The 17,467-nt window shown below is 43.2% G+C and overlaps 1 protein-coding gene across 1 annotated transcript in view; it reads right to left on the bottom strand.

Moving 5' to 3' along the window:
• LOC124482527 (teneurin-2-like) overlaps nucleotides 1-17,467 on the bottom strand; it is a 118,941-nt gene that overhangs the window by 40,589 nt on the left and 60,885 nt on the right. Inside the window, 2 exon segments of the mRNA XM_047042882.1 lie at nucleotides 6,798-6,957; nucleotides 6,960-7,022. Coding sequence (XP_046898838.1) covers nucleotides 6,798-6,957; nucleotides 6,960-7,022 — 223 coding nt within the window.

Here is a 17,467-nt window from a genome sequence, read left to right on the forward strand (position 1 = left end):
CACATGTTTGGTAGCAATTGTGCTTTTTCAGGAAAAACATATTCATAAACACTATGAAAAATACATTTGCTGTGTTAATTGGTATAAAAGAACGAGATGATATGGAGTCAGGACTGATTTGCACAATTACTGGCACACAATTACATGTGTGCCAGGCCCGGTTCTAGCCCACTTTAGTAGGGGGGGCAATGAGACATTTTGTGGGGGCAATGAAATGGTTTTTTTTTTGCAGCTTAAAGCTTCAATTTGGTGCAATCTGAGAGAAACTTTTAGTACAATTTCATTGATCTTTGTATGGTTAGTCTGCCAGGCCTTTTGTTCTGAGCGGCTTGCGCCACAGTGGTAGCAGAACATGGAGGGTTTGAACTGGAGCGGGATGGTTGCGACCTGGGAGCTGTGTCTGAGCTGGCAGCGGCATTGGGGATAACTGGGCTGGGCGTGTGCTTAGCCACCCGCAAGTGTGACACTGGTGAGATTGCCCCCAGACTCGAAATACCACAACCACTATCAGACTCACTGGTGCTTCCACTTTTTGGGTCGAGGACGAATCAAAACCTATGCATGTCTAAAACCAGCAAGGTGAACAGAGCAAGCTAGCGAACCTGACACGAGTGCAGGCTAACTGCATCTGTGTGCGTTAGCCAGATGTAATACAGAAGCAAATTGCTTCTGCTTTTATGAATGGCTGAACCAAAATAGACAAAATACATTGGAGAAAAAACGAAAAGAAGGAAACTGTAGCAGAGCCAACAGACAAACCACGTACCATCACACCTTTCCTCTAGCCCCGACAAGGAGAAAGGTGGTTTCCCCCTTGTCCTTATCTCCAGAGCAGGAGCTTCAAAGTTTATGGCCCAGCATGGGGTCAGAAGGTAGATCAAAATGGCCTTACAGTATGGAGACAAAGGATTTTAAGGAAAGACTAACTTTTCTGGATTTACAAACATATTTTAAAGCACTACATGGCTCATGCTTTCCCTTTTATGCTGTGTTGATATAATTTTATGTTTTAATGTAACTTCCTTTCCTGTTTTGATAAATCAGTTAATCTTGATATCAAAATGATTTTAATCTACAAACTAAACCACTTATTAATGTTGTATTGTTATATTTTGAAGTTTAAGAAATACATGGACATTTGAAATAGCTGAACTCTGAAAAGTTATCAACTACTTCACACCCATACGTCAATCTCAGGATGGACGCCCAGGTGGGAGTAACTAACCAAAGAGTTCACCTCCAAAAGGATACCCCCCTTTCGCAAGGATTATAAAACCCTGACGCACAAGCAAACCTTGCTTTTAAACAAGGATTCACCGGATATGTTCGCGACACATCTGACCTATCCTTCTCAATCAGCAACTCACTGGACCACCAGGAACTTTAACGAAAGATTCCTTTGCTCTAACTGTTTGACAACGACGAACGGAACTTTGATTCTTCTTCTACATTTCTTACTTGTGAACATTGGCATACTGTGATTTAATTTGTTACGTTAGATTTTTAGTTTGCAAATGATTTAACCTAACTTTCGTTAGGATTCGTTAACATAGACTCCCTCCATTGTTCTCCTGAAGCCTATCTCTCTCTCTCTTCCCCTCCCCACGCGCTCTCAACCCACCATAGTATTCCGCTCTCATCATAGTTTAGGACCTACTGTATAATGTTTAACTCAACTCACTCTTAACTAGCCTATAACTTCTCTGGTATTTGTTCATCATAATTACATTTTCTTAAATAAATCATTGTTTATAATACTCGCGTTATCCCTCACGTTATCTGATCTGCTCTACTTTCATGGAATTCACAACTTAAGATTAGACTGATTATTACGAGTGCTATTATTTAATATTATTCAATAAGATTTCCTCGGTCTCTTAAATAAATCAGAGGTGGTGCCCCCAAGTACTAGATACTTTATTATAAATTAAGTATTGCTAATCTTAACCGTGCAAACCATGCTACAAAAAAAAATGTAGCATCCTTCATTTTGGTAGGGGGCAGGGCCCCCCTCAGCCCCCCCTTAGAACCGGGCCCGATGTGTGGTCTGTTAGGCCCTTTATGAACTACATAGCACAACTGGGGTGAAAGAACTGTAGAACAACTAGGCCGTTTCACTCACGAGGAATACAACGTGATATAAAGCCAGATGTGGAAGTTATTCTGCAGACAGAACAGTGTCAGCACTAGGGTCCTGTGATTGTGAGAATGTTCGGCCAAACAGACTGAGTTAAACCAGTCCCTATTGAGGGACTATTAAGGATGTCAAAACTGTGTCATGAACTGTTGTAACATGGAGGAGACTTCACTTCTTGGCTTCTGCCCTCCTTGCTGCTATGCACTGTGCTACTGTATACTCTGCAAGCTAAAACCATTGATTTTTTTTTTTACAATTCCTGAACCTGTGTAAAAACTGCAAGTCTGAACACTCAATCTGACACATACAAACATGGACCCCCCACTCCATACACTCGATACACTTACAAATGCACACATACATACACCTGTGTTGTGTTGAAACGGTGAGTGATTAGTACTGGAGTGAACAGCTATCATTCAATCATATGTGATAACACATACCGAAGCATACCATCACACACACACACACACACACACAAACACACACACACACACAGAGTCAGAGGTAAGGACATCAAAGGGATAGCATCAAAGGGACTGTTTGAAGTGAGTTAGCTAGTTCTCTGTCCTCTGGTGTGATAAACAGGATTGTGTCCAGCAGGGAGGGGGGGGGGGGGGGCGGTCCACTGCCTGATGTTCAAGGCTGTGTGTGTTTGAGGGTGTATGGTTATTAAGGTTGGGTATCGTTTGGGTTTATACAACACCGGTGCCAAATCAATACTTTAAAAACGTTTCCGGTACCCAAACGATGCCTGACCCAGAAAAAAAGAGCCACAAAACAACATTGGATGACATTAAAGAACAGCTTTTTTATTGAAAGAAAACTTGCATTCACTTGAATATTCTCAATCGGGAAATTATTTTTCTAATTATTCTGACACCACATGAATGCAGTAGGCTATAATTTAACTAGTGATCATGTACGGTGATCTTGCTTCTTACCAAGCACACGGACGTGTGGTTAGTGCATGCGTGTGTGTGAGGGCATGTGGTTAGTACATGCGTGTGTGTGAGGGGGCAGACAAGATTGAGGCCTCACCTCTCAATCCTAGTGACACACACACCACACACAGATACACCACACAAACACAGACCACAGAAACACACACAGCCAGACACACACACACTCACAAACACAAAGCTAAGCAGGTGAATAGTTAAAGCAGAGAGCTCTGTGCTTAACACTAAAGCCCTCCGCAGGGAGAAGCAGATGAAGCCAGAGCAATTAACCAAGAAATGGACATTCAACTGACACAAGAGACCCCAGACAGTCTGAATCCATTAATACTGTGAATATGCCAGGGCAGAGAACAGTGTGATAGTGTTTATGTGTTTGTGGGTGTGTATGTGGTTGTGTGTGGGTATTTGTGTGTGTGAGTGTTTGTTTTGAAGCTGGTATCAGGATTAAAACAGGATTGTTGAAACTGTACTGTTTTGAGGACCCAGAGGTGGAGACGGAAAGAGAAGAGATGAGTGAGGAGAAGGGGATGAGAAAGCCCAGGGCAGTACAGTATAGTGCTGTCACTGCAACATGCTTCTTCCAGCACCAGGTGAAAAACAAAGAAATGCAGTACGTGTTTGTGAGTGTGTGAGCATGTGTGTGTGTGATTATGTGTGTGAATATGTGAGTCTGTGTACTTGAGTATGTGTGTGTTTGTGCATGAGTATGTGTGTGTTTTTAAGAATGCAGGTCTGTGAGGTATGTGTGTGTGGGTGTGTGTTTGAGAGAGTATGTGCGTGTGTTTGATTATGCACGTGTTCGTGTGTACTGCATGTGTATGTGTATGTTAGGTCAGGTCCATATGCCCTGACAGAAGCTTGATTAATCTGCCTGGTGGGACCAGACAGGAGAGGGGAGGGGGGGAGAGGATGAGGCAGGGGTGGTGAGGGGAGGGGGCATAGAAGGGAGGGCTTCCTGACCCAAGCCCAATGGGACAAAAGGAACGCATCATCTTGAAAATAGGAATGTTGGAGATGGTGTTTGAGTTTGGTCATGTCGGCAGAGCAGGCCTACTTGACATGGTGCTTCGACTTCTGTTTAGAGAAAATATAGTAATGATAAAGATGGTTCAATGCTTCAGCTTACATTAACTGGGTTGGGGTCAGGTTGGGCTCGGTTAGAATCCCACTCATATTTGGCTTTGGTCAGAAATATGCGGCACTACATTCCAGTATAACAAATATTTGGGTAACACTTTCGAATAATGGTCCCTTGTTCCTTGGTAGGTATTTGATTATTACTAAATAAATATGTCCTCATTGAGAATTACTTGTGAACTATGACCAATTAAGAAAGAATAACCAACTAATTACTAATCACAAAAGTAACATGTCTAAAAGAGACATTGATGCGGCCGCCATTTTGAATTACTAAAATAACGAAAGTGTGTCCAATCTTCACCATATTTGCCAGATATTATCTACAGACTCGTAAAAGCCATCACATGTTTTTTTTATTTTTTAAACCGTTTGCCCGGTACAGCCAATCAAAATGTGCAATTAAGCCAGCAAACAGGAAGTTGGGTCGTATCTCAGCAAGTTGGGTCGTATCTATTGATGGATTCACACCAAACTTGCTTCGTGTGTAACGGAGTTAGAACCGTGAAACTCGCTCCTCATGTATTTAACAGGCCACCCGTGTCAACGAAGAGCTAGCTTTTCTTTGGCGTAGCTGGTAGTGGTCACGCTTGGCAAGTCGGAGGTCGTGCGCTCAAGCCCAGTGAGTGGTGAACGAGCGTTGGCGTGACGGAGCGTGGCTACAGCTGTTACATACCCGTCACACGTGTACTCGTGACCCTCTTCTGAGGATGTATAAAATGTTTTATGGGTCATTTGACTGCTTGGCCACCTCATTGCTGCGTGCAGCTATATTTGCATATTTTATTTTAATTCTAAATCCCCTTAGTATTTGCTTTTATATACCTTTAATATAGTTAGACAACATATTTAAGTTTTTAAGATTCCTATATGTTTAATGTATGCACCTTCCTGTCAAAGTAGCCTACATTTCTTGTCTGTGCAAACTTTCATGGCGATTAAAACCCTTTCTGATTCTGATTCAAATATTGGGGGGGACGTGTTATAATGTTAATATTCATAAACTGGTTTCCACAAAGAACTCCAGTGTTTCCCACACAGACTGATTTGTGCCACAGAATCAACACCGGCCACCACATATTGCGTTTTGTTATAATTATTTTTTTAACAATATTAAAAAAATGCTGCATATTCGTTCAGCTGCATTTCCTGTCCCTGCTCCATCTCTTTGTCACTCATGCGTCTCTCACACACACACACACACGCACACACACACACACACACAGTCACAACGTCAGCACACGTTAGCAATGACAGTATGCAATATCAGCGAGCCTTCAACATTAAGTCAGGTGGCTGTAGAGTATCGGGCTAGTAATCTGAAGGTTGCCAGTCCGATTCCCGGCCGCTGCACATGATGTTGTGTCCTTGGGCAAGGCACTTCACCCTACTTGCCTCGGGGAGAATGTCCTTGTACTTACTGTAGGTCGCTCTGGATAAGAGCGTCTGGTAAATGACTAAATGTAAATGCAAATGTAGTACCGTAGGAAAAAGTCTAGGAAAGTTGAGGTTACTTTTCGCTAGGTAGCTACGAACATGTCTGAATCTGCTAGACAAGTGGGTTCCCCATTGTTCTTTTGGTGAGCTGTCTCACAAGCTCTACTTACCCGGCGTCATGGAGCCGACCAGCTAAATAGGTTTTTAACACTAGCGTTGCTACCTGCATGCAGAAATTGTTTACAATATTTTCAGGCTTCAACCAGAAAGAGTAGGAGAAAAGGATAGCATCCAACATTATACAAATATATATTTAAAAAAAATCTGTGTAACGAACACCCCCTTGTTGACCATGTTAAGAGTAAAAAAAACACAATTGTTCACTTTTTAGACATGTTACTTTTGTGATTAGTAAGTAATTGGTTATTCTTTCTTAATTGGTCATAGTTCACAAGTTGTTCTTAATGAGGATATATTTAGTAATCATCAAATAACTTCCAAGGAACTACCTTTGTACAAAATTTGCTATTACTTACTGCTTAGTTAATCGTGGTTCCATATTAGTTAATAGTATTAAGTTCGTTGTTAATGTAGTACTACCCATTACTTCCTGCATAGCTACTCGTTAACAACGGACCATTATTCTAAAGTGTTACCAATATTTGTAAAACATATGTATACTTTTAACCATTGCAGCTAAACAATAGGGAAAAAGCAGAGGGTGGCCATCACTTCCCACATCCCTAGGAAGAAGGAGAGGAGGATATGGAAAAAGAGGAGGAGGGAGGGAGGGACTGGAGGAGGGGGAGGGAGAGGATGAGGAGGTAGAGCAGGAAAAGGCAAAGGAGGAGGAAGAGGAGGGAGAGAAGGATGAGGAGGAAGAGGAGGAGGGAGAAGAAGAGGGAGGGAGAGGAGGTAGAGGAGGAGGGAGAGGAGGGAGTGTGTGTGTCTGTTGGTGTGTGGGTGAGTCTGTTTGTGTGTGTGACAACTATGTGTGAGTGTGTGGGTGGGTGAGTGACTCCTGCAAGCGTGTGTGAGTCTGTTTGTGTGTGTGTGTGACTCCTGTGAGTGTGTACATGGGTGATTATGTGTGTGCGTGACTCCTATGTGTGTGTGTGTCTAACCTGGTCTCCAGGGGAACACTGCTGTTCAGGGCCCAGCTGTCCTGGAGCTGGACCGACTCTGGAGTGGACGGGCCCTCCCCAGGGGCGGGGCCGGACGGGGCATGGGCGAGGTTGCGCCGGCTCGCCAGGGTGTTCCGGTTGAGGCTATTGGCTGAGGACTGTGGTGGTTGAGGGTGGGCGGGAGAGGGGGGCGTAGGCTGGTCTGGCTTTGGTGGTTGGGAGGACCTGAAAGAGACCACAGGAAGTTAGACAGCCAGACAGATGAGCCGAGGAAGCAGAAGACACAAAGCCACCGTGCGGCGACGGGGACAAACTAAGCAGGGAGATAAACATATTTAAAGGCATGACAGCAGTAGGATAGGCTAGTGGAGGAGGCAAGTCACTGTGCTAATTGTATAGAAGGGAGCAGCTTATCGAACGTAGAAACCCTGACAACAGCCCAGGTATTGAGGTAGAGGAAAAGAGGAGAGTGCGCGAGAAGTTACTTGTGCTAAGCTTTACATGTGCGGTAGTTTAAAAGTGCAATGTTGAGAAAATGTTTTGTGCTTTTATTACATTTATTCCTAAAGCGTTTTATTTTTCCTGTTATTAAAAAAATAATTGTGCCAAAGACATTTGCACACTATGCTAATGTACATACTAACACACATAGACGCATACAAAGTTCATGCTATTTTTTGTTTACTACGTGAAAAACTCTGATCCAAAACCCCTGTTCAGAGAAATTTTAAATGAAAAATCACAAGATTGAATTAATAACTTGTACTGAAAAAGTTTTTTACATAACATTACAAACAATATGTAATATCGGTAAAAAAATGTTTTTTGTTAATAATTGAAATAGTAATTTCAAATCATAATATAATAACTAAATACGTATTTAAATGTTTTTTTCAAGCTCTGTATGGTGTAAGATATCCTATTTCCACCTCTCATGTGTTAAAGACTGGAGTTTCATTTGAATGACGGTTCTCTTGAGTGACTGTCGCATTGCTAGTCATATGTTGATAAGTAAGGGTCAAGATGTGGTGTGATTGGTTGTTCTTGTGTATAAAGGGAATTGTGATGCATTGAAGCTACTCCTTCTCCTTCATCACCTCTTGCTTTCTCTGATTTACTATAATCATGATAGAGTAGGTAAGATCTTAATTTTGTAAACAAGTTTGCCTTTTCATTGATTGAATGTGTTTTGTCATTTAACTTTGTGACCATTCTTAACTTTGTGACCATTCTTTTCAAATAACTGCAATTTCAGCACATTTGGTTAATATTAAAACACTGTCCAGTTTACCCCTCTTCCATTAGATCTAGGTTATAGTTTTGGTTCTTTGGCCAATATAACAACCATTACATCTAATTCCAGGTTCAATAGTTCTAACAAAGCAAACCAAAGAGTAAAATCCTCAATGAACCCGTAACCCTAACCCTAAACCTGTTAACTTGATAATCTGTTTACTTGAATGTTAATAATACGACTACAATGTGTCATATAGATATGGTCCAAGTTATATTATACTAATCATATAATGTAGCAAATGTAGCACATACTCGTCTATGCAATTCTGAAATCATGTTTTATATATAAAAAATAAGCAATTTAAACACACATACACCATTTAGACATATTTAATAAAATACTATGGTTTTGACGTTCTGCGTTGCTTATTATTGTGTCAGGTATTTACAGTATGTTCTATGTGATATGTTATATTTGATATTGCTTAGCCACACACTAGCGTAGCCTTGCAAGGTTAAGCCTGCAGTAAATACAGACAACAGCTAAATCCAAATGCTAGGTTAAGACTATTAGAAAAGTAGAACTTTAAATTGCTTGTTATGGATGAAAGTAAAAGTTGTAATCACAGGCAAATTATCAAAATGATCCAATCTTAATATTTTCTCACCGGTTAATCCTTATATCAAATGATGTAATTAACCATATTTTTGTATCTGCATATTTGTAGCAGCCGTGGATTTTATCCTCCAGTTAAAAGATTAAATAGTTTAGGTAAATTATGTACTTTCCAGTAAATTATGTTTTATCTAAATTAATTGTTATTATGGAGACACTAGACACATTCATTGAACTTAAACTTCACTTTCTGCAAATAATAGCATCAATAATAGAATATAATGTACAAAAACCATTTAATTGACTAAAATATACAGTGCCCTCCAAAAGTATTGGAACAGTGAGGCGAATTCCTTTTTTTTTCCCGGTGTGATTTTGAACAAATTTAAATACTGGGTGATAAAACACATCTATGAAAAGTCAAGAAAGCAGGTTCCTGAAATTCTTTTCACTGGGGTCAAATGACCCATGCTTAGCGCTAGTTTTAAACCTGACTCTCATGCCAACCTCATCCTCATCCCAACCTCATCCTGGTTTTCTAAACAGCTGTGGTCATAGGGACCCAGAGCGAGGAGAGAGGTGAGAAGAGAATAGATGTATATTATATCTACATGAAATGGAAACTCATAGGTTTAATGACATGAATAAGTTATCTCAATCCATGTGTGTGTGTGTTAAAGTGATGTTCTCCAGAGGTAGGTTAATGCTACTGGGCTATCTATGCAATCCGAAATCACTGCAGCAGTGTGTGTTACCCTGGTGAATGTGTGCGTGTCCACTTGGTGTGTGTGTGTGACAGCAGATAAACACAGCTACATACACTAATATATACAGTGCCCTCTAAAAGTATTGGAACAGTGAGGCCAATTCCTTTATTTTTGCTGTAGACTGAAAACATTTGGGCTTGACATCAAACGATGAATGTGAAACCAGAGATCAACGTTTCAGCTTTTATTTCCAGGTATTTACATCAGGATCTGATGCACAAATTAGAAAATATCACCTTTTTGTTCGAACCCACCCATTTGTCACGTGAGCAAAAGTATTGGAACATGTGACTGACAGGTGTGTTTTGTTGCCCAGGTGTGTCCTATTACATACATTATTCAATCAATAAATACCACTGAATGTCTACACTCAGGTTCAGATTGGGTAAGATAGGTTTTGTCTATGCAGACTGTATTCAGAGGTGAAAACAACATGAAAACCAGAGCGCTGTCTTTGGGTGAAAAACAAGCAATTGTGAGTCTTAGAGAAGATGGAAAATCAATCAGAGCCATTGCAGAAACATTGGCCATAGCCAGTACAACCATTTGGAATGTCCTGAAGAAGAAGAAAACTACTGGTGTACTAAGTAACAGACGTCGAACAGGTAGACCAAGGAAAACATCAGCAGTTGATGACAGAAACATTGTGAGAGCTGTAAAGAAAGACCCTAAAACAACTGTTAGTGAGATCAGCAACAACCTCCAGATGGCAGGAGTGAAGGTATCACTATCTACTGTTCGCAGAAGACTTCATGAACAAAAGTACAAGGGCTACACCAGAAGATGCAAACCACTCATTAGCAAGAAGAATAGGAAGGCCAGGCTGGAAATTGCCAAAAAGTACAGAGATGAACCTCAAAAATTCTGGGACAAAGTTTTATGGACTGATGAGACAAAGATTAACTTTTACCAAAGTGATGGAAAGGCTAAAGTTTGGAGAAAGAAAGGAACTGCTCATGATCCCAAACACACAAGCTCATCTGTGAAACACGGTGGAGGTAATGTCATGGCTTGGGCTTGCATGGCTTCTTCTGGGACGGGCTCATTAATCTTCATTGAGGATGTAACACATGATGGCAGCAGCAAAATGACCTCGGAAGTCTACAGAAACATTTTGTCTGCCAATTTAAGGAAAGATGCAACCAAACTGATTGGCAGAGCCTTCATCATGCAGCAAGATAATGACCCAAAACACACTGCCAAAACAACAAAGGAGTTCATCAGGGGCAAGAAATGGAAGGTATTAGACTGGCCAAGTCAATCTCCAGACTTAAACCCTATAGAGCATGCATTTTACCTGCTTAAGAGGAGACTGAAGGGAGGAACCCCACAAAACAAACAACAACTGAAAGAGGCTGCAGTGAAAGCCTGGGAAAGCATCAAAAAGGAAGAATGCAAAAGTTTGGTGACGTCAATGGGTCACAGACTTGCTGCAGTTATTGAAAGCAAAGGATTTGCAACTAAATATTAAGTCTTATTCACTTAAATATGTTTTAAGTATATCTGTTCCAATACTTTTGCTCACATGACAAATGGGTGGATTCAAACAAAATGCGATATTTTCTTAGTTGTGCATCAGATCCTGATGTAAATACCTGGAAATAAAAGCTGAAACGTTGATCTCTGGTCTCACGTTCATTATTTGATGTCAAGCCCAAATGTTTTCAGTCTACAGCAAAAATAAAGGAATTCGCCTCACTGTTCCAATACTTTTGGAGGGCACTGTATTTAATATCATAATTCAATTCCTTACAAATTCTCCTAAACACTTTTTTTTTCTTAGATTGTCAACATGACAGATGAAACAGTGGACAGCTTTTTACAGAGAGAAAAAGAAGAAATTATATTTTTTTTATCTTGTTTTGACAGACTCATTATTATCTGCTTTCACTGAAATAAAAATACACAGAGAGCTCACTGGTGCACGCACCACACACACACACACACACACACACACACACACACACACACACACACACACACACACACACACACACACACACACACACACAAGCATCCACAGACAGTACTTAGTGACCCAGATTCATCAAAAAATACGAGACAGACCGACTGAGGCTGAGAAAGGAAAAAATTATTCTAACCACCGCCAGTATTCTCCGACGAGAGAGATTGAGAGAAAGAGAGAGAAAGACAGGGAGAGCTAGGGAGAGAGAGAGACAGAGGGAGGGAAGGAGAGAGAGCGAAGGACAGACAGTTAGAGGTGCTGCTATGGATAAGAGGGCCAGATCATGTAATCTTCCCCCACACACTGACTCTGAACAACCAGCCAGTCAGCCAGCCTACCAGTCAACCAGAAAGTCAGCCAGCCAGCCAACCAGGGGCTGGGAAGAGGCCGGAGCAGGTGGGATTCCGAGGCAAGGGGGGGGGGGTGGGTGGGACAGAGCTAAAGTGAGAAAGGGTGAAAGAGAGAGAGGGAAAGAAAAAGAGGGAGAGAAAAGGAAGGAGAAAGAGGATTACTGGTCTTGAAGTGTCCATCTAAGCCTCTGCTCTTCACAGTCCTGCTAAACAACAATAGCCAGTCTCTCTGTTGCTTTCCAACAGTAAAGCTCCCCTCCCCTTCTTCTCCCCTCCCTCTTCCCCACCCTTCTGCCCTATCCTCTCCCTCCCCTCCTGCTCTCCTCTCCATGCTCCCTACTCCTCTTCTCAACTCCTCCTCCATAGCCCTTCAATCCTTTTCCCTCCCTCCCTTCGCTTCCCTCCCCTCTCATTTTCTCTCCATCCACTCTCCATTCTTCTCTCTTTCAGGCCCATGGTTAAACCCTCTAATCGCCGTGACAACTGTGGAGCATGTTTACCCTGCTCAGCTCCGAGCCAGATCGGACTTGACATCGCCACGGCGACACTCGACTCCTGTGGCTCTGACTAAGCATGCTCACTCTCTCCAGTGTGTGTTGTGTGTGTGTTCTTTAGCGCGTCCCTGCGTGTTTGTGCCTATGTTTGTGTCTATGTGTCTGTGCGTGTGTGTGTAAAGCTTCCTGATCAGAGATCAGAGCTGAGGTGAGTGTAGGGGGGTAGACAGAGTGAGAGCAGTAATACTGAGATTACAGCTGAAACCAGCATGTTGTCTTTATAGACCAGTACAGTAGAGGAGTCCAGCACTCTGTCTCTGTCCTCAGCTGTGTGTGTGTGCGATCTCCAGTTGGTGTGTGGGGGTGTGTTTGCGTGTGTGTGTACACTCCAGTGGTGTGTGTGTATGTGTGTGTGGGTTTGCGGAGAGACAAAGTATGTGTAAGCAGCATCATGTGAGTTAAAGCCACACACACACATATATATATAAACACACAAACATAATTTATGCTCTAAATCAAGTAATGTCTATTCAGACAACACACTTGATCTTTAAGACTTTGATGAGCTATGTGGAGGCATGGATGGATGGATGGAAAGAAGAATGGAAGGAAGGAAGGAAGGAGGGATGAATGATACGAGAGAGGGTGAGAAAGAGAAGGAGGGATCGAGGGAAAGAAGGAGGGATGGTGGGATGAAGATGGAAGGATGGATGGAATAAGGGAGGGATGGATGGAGGGTGGAAGAAGGGTTGCTTAGCTGCTCCAGTAGAGAGAACAGTTTTTCTCAGAGTGGATGATATGGAGATTTACCTCTTGTACGACACACTCACACACACACTCACACAGTCCCTGAGCAGGTCTGCTTTACGAGCGAGCAGAACAATGATCCCAGAACCAAAACACTGTGGTTGTACGAGGAGGAGGGGGTGGAGGAAGAGGAGGAGAAGGAGCAGGAGCAGAAGAAGATGGAAGGAGGAGGTCAAAGCAGGCGCAAGAGAGGAGCAGGTGGAAGGAGGAGCAGGGGAATGAGGAGGAGCAGGAGAAAGAATAGAAGGAGGAAGAGGAGCAGGAAGAGGGGATGGCCAGCTCCACATGATCAACTTATGACTCATACTCAATATGAGGCGGCCATCTTGGTAAAAAACCAAGGACTACCCACTGAAAGAAGGAAACTTAACGTAAAGGTTAATTGCTTCTGTGTCTGAGAGGCAGCTGGGTAAAGAGAGAAGCGGGGTAGGAGGGGGAGGCTTAGACTGTCATCTTTTTTGTCTCTGTATGAAACACTTGCATCAATCTCCAATTACAAATACAGGTCTGGAAACAATGGGCACCAACAATTCTCAATTATTGGCAGGAAAAAGCTAATTTTTATGAACAATGATAAAAATAATAACAATAATTTCCCTCTAAATCTCTAGGGCGTTACAGCAGTGTAATCACAGCAACATTCTCTGTGTGGTATTACCTGTCACCTTCTCTGAGGAAAATCTTACCCAGTCTTTCTTCTCTTCTTCCTCTTAGATCAACACCTATTCTCTCCTCTTCTGTCTGTCTTCCTCTCGTCCTCTCCTTTCTGTCTGTTTGTCTGTCTTCCTCTCTTACTTCCCTGTCTGTCTGTGTTCTTCTCTTCCTCCCCTGTCTGTCTGTCTGTCTGTCTGTCTGTCTGTCTTCCTCTCGTCCTCCCATGTCTGTGTGTCTTCCTCTCTTCCTCCCCTGTCTGTCTGCCTTCCTCTCTTCCTCCTCTGTCTGTCTGTCTGTCTGTCTGTCTGTCTGTCTGTCTGTCTGTCTGTCTGTCTGTCTGTCTGTCTTCCTCTCTTCCTCCCCTGCCTGTCTTCCTCTCTTCTTCTCCTGTCTCTCTGTCTGTCTGTCTTTCTCTCTTCCTCCCCTGTCTATGTGTCTTCCTCTCTTCCTCTCCTGTCTGTCTGTCTGTCTGTCTGTCTGTCTGTCTGTCTGTCTGTCTTCCTCTCTTCCTCCCCTGTCTGTCTGTATGTCTTCCTCCCCTGTCTGTCTGTCTGTCTTCCTCTCTTCCTCTCCTGTCTGTCTGTCTGTCTTTCTCTCTTCCTCCCATCTGTCTGTCTATCTTCCTCTCTTCCTCCCCTGTCTGTCTGTCTGTCTTCCTCTCTTCCTCCCCTGTCTGTCTGTCTGTCTGTCTGTCTGTCTGTCTGTCTGTCTGTCTGTCTGTCTGTCTGTCTGTCTTCCTCTTTTCCTCTCCTGTCTGTCTGTCTGTCTGTCTGTCTGTCTGTCTGTCTTTCTCTCTTCCTCCCCTGTCTGTCTGTCTTCCTCTCTTCCTCCCCTGTCTGTCTGTCTGTTTTCCTTTCTTTCTCCCCTGTCTGTCCCCCTTGTCTCCTCCACCATGTCTGAACAGGGCTGCTCAATAATGGATTTCTTATTTCCTGTACAAACCCCCCTGTATGTGACACAGAGACAGGCTGTCTGTTTGGACAGACTCTCTGCATGTTAGCCCTGTATTAATATTGACAACCAGAAGCATGTGTCATAAATAGAACACTGGAATTTGAAATCAAGCATGTAGCTTCACATGGATGCTAGGCTCTGTATGTGTTTAGGGTTGAACAGGAGGAGAGGAGAAGAGGAGGGGGAGGAGAAGAAGTAGGACAGAGAGTCAATAGAGACAAAGAGAAGGAGGGAGAAGACAAGGAGATAGGGGAGGTGAAGGAGAGAGAAGGAAGAGACAGATTGGAGGAGAGATGGAGAGAGAGGGAGGAGAGATGGGAGGTGGAGGAGAGAGAGGGAAGAGAAAGAGAGGATGAAAAAGAAGGGAAGAGGAGAGGTGGAGGAGAGAGAGAAGTGAGAAAGGGAGGAAGGAGGAGAGGAGCAGAGAGAACAGAGTCCAGAAGTGGAGGAGAAAAGGGGAGTAGAGGAAGAGAGTTGGGAAGAGGGGGGGAAGAGGAGGAGAACAGGAGGGGTAGCTAGCTGGCTGTGTTAGCTGTGTTTAGTGGATCGTGGAGGCAGAGCAGCTTGCTGGGGCAGGGTGACAAGGATTAGAATAAATAGCCCTACATGAACGCTGGGAACCTTGGAGAAACAATACGAGTAAAAGCATAAACGTCAATTTAGAATGATAAAGGACTCAATCTAGCACATGCAGGGGAGATGAGGGAGAGGGAGGCAAGAGAGGGGGGAGGAAAGGACAGGGGGAAGGGGGGAGGGCAGGAGAGATGAGGTGTGGAGGCGGGTGGTGGAAATAAATGGAGGGAGAGGGGGAGACTGGGGAAGAGGGAGACAGGGGAGGAAGAAGGAGGAGGAGGAGGGGGGAGCCAGGGTAGTGTCTAGTGTGATAGCCAGCTTAGATGAATACGTTAGAATTTGGAGAGTGGAGCATTTTCCTGCCCTTTCTTCTCTCCCCCATCGCTCTCTAGATGATGAGAGGAGGGGAACAGAGGAAGAGAGGAGAAGAGGAGGGGGGCTGAGAGGGATATAGAGGGGGACAAGATAAATATTTGGACCACATTCTAAGTCGGGTCTCATTCCTCCTCTAATGACCTATCCATCGGTTGCAACTTCAGCTTGGAAACAAGCGCCTGCATGAGTGTGTGTTTGTGTGTGGGTGAGTGTGTGTGTTTGCATGTGGGTGAGTGAGTGACTGTTTGTGGGTAACTGTGTGTGTATACATGTGTTTGTGTGTGTGTTTGTGTGTGTGTGGTTGACTGTGTGTGTGTGCTTTCAGACATTGCACTACTCACTAACCGCCTTCAAACTGAGCTCCGCAGTGACAGGACCATCTATACTCCAAACACTTTATAATGCAACATATTCATATTTATTTCTGTAGCAGGAGTTAATGTGAGTGGGGCTACACTCCAGGCACACAGTGTGTGTGATTGTGTGTGGGTGTGTGAGTACAAATCTGCATGCTCTTTGCCTGATAGAATGTGTTTTCTAAGACACCAGAGATAGCACTGAGATAGGGAGAGATGGAGGGAGAGGGGGAGAGAAGATGATGATGAGAGAGAGAGGGGGAAAGGGAGGGAGGGATGGAGGGGAAAGGGAGGGAGGGATCGAGAGATTTAGAGGGGAAAGGGAGGGAGAGAGTGGACAGAGAGGGATAGGGAAGCAGAGGGAAAGAGAGGTAGAGGAAGAAGAACAGATAAATAATTCAGTGGCCGCATTAGTGTGCTAAGAGCCTTCCTCTCCTCTCTCATACGTCTATCCCATCCACCTTACTCCTCCTCTCCTTCTCTCCTCTCTCATACGTATATCCCATCCCCTCGCTCCTCCATCTCTCCTTCTCTCCTCCTCTCCTTCTCTCCTCTCTCATACGTCTCTCCCATACCCTTTTCTCCAGTACTCCTCTCCTCTCCCATCGTTTGCTCACTTCTTTCTAGGAACAGTGACTGTCTGCTGTTGCTCATATAGGAGATACACACACAAGAACATACACATCCAGCAAAAACAAAAAAAACTTTCTTAGGGGAAGGTACACGCAAAATAAATAAATAAAATTTCTGTTCAGTTGCTGGGGAACAATGTTTCCTGACATTACTACATACACACAGATTAGGTGACAGAGCACACACACACAGATCCGCTCTGGCACACAAGCTTTACCTTCAACTCTAGTCTACCTGGTGGTCATGTTTTCCACAGAATTTGAAACATAAATATTCACACTGAATAATACACATATTATACACTAACAATTTAGACAAGAACAAAGGCTTCAGGTTCATTTTTCAACTCGAATACCTGTGCTGTATGTATGTGTGTGTGTGTGTGTGAGCACGTGTGTGTGTATTTGTCTAAGAGCAACAAAGGCAGGAGAAGTCAGCCATGTTTCCTCCCTCATTTCGTATAAGAAATATGAGAGATATGAACCAGATGACTGGTAGAACATTTGACATCAGATCAAGAGATTACAGAAACAAATTCCGCTGTTTATGTCACTTTGGATGAAATAATAATGAACACATTATTATTATTATCAGTAGTAGTATTGTATACCTTCAGCATGGGCCTTAAAAACGACAGGCCCTCACACCGTGACATGAGTGATCACACACGTCATGCTGAATGCGTGCTGAAATGAAATGATAAGAAAGCCATATGAGTTTCATTCTATGAATTGATTCTGTATTTTGTCTGATTGGCTCGGCAGCCGTCTGAGTTCCTTGTCAGAGAGGAGAGTCGATATCCAGGCGTCTCTGGGCGTAACTGCCGACAACACACCCTCATCCACAGTCAAAATCAATCAAATATTTAACATTAAAAATCAATTCAATG

This window comes from Hypomesus transpacificus, chromosome 20 (assembly GCF_021917145.1).
Source record: "Hypomesus transpacificus isolate Combined female chromosome 20, fHypTra1, whole genome shotgun sequence".
Classification (NCBI taxonomy): domain Eukaryota; kingdom Metazoa; phylum Chordata; class Actinopteri; order Osmeriformes; family Osmeridae; genus Hypomesus; species Hypomesus transpacificus.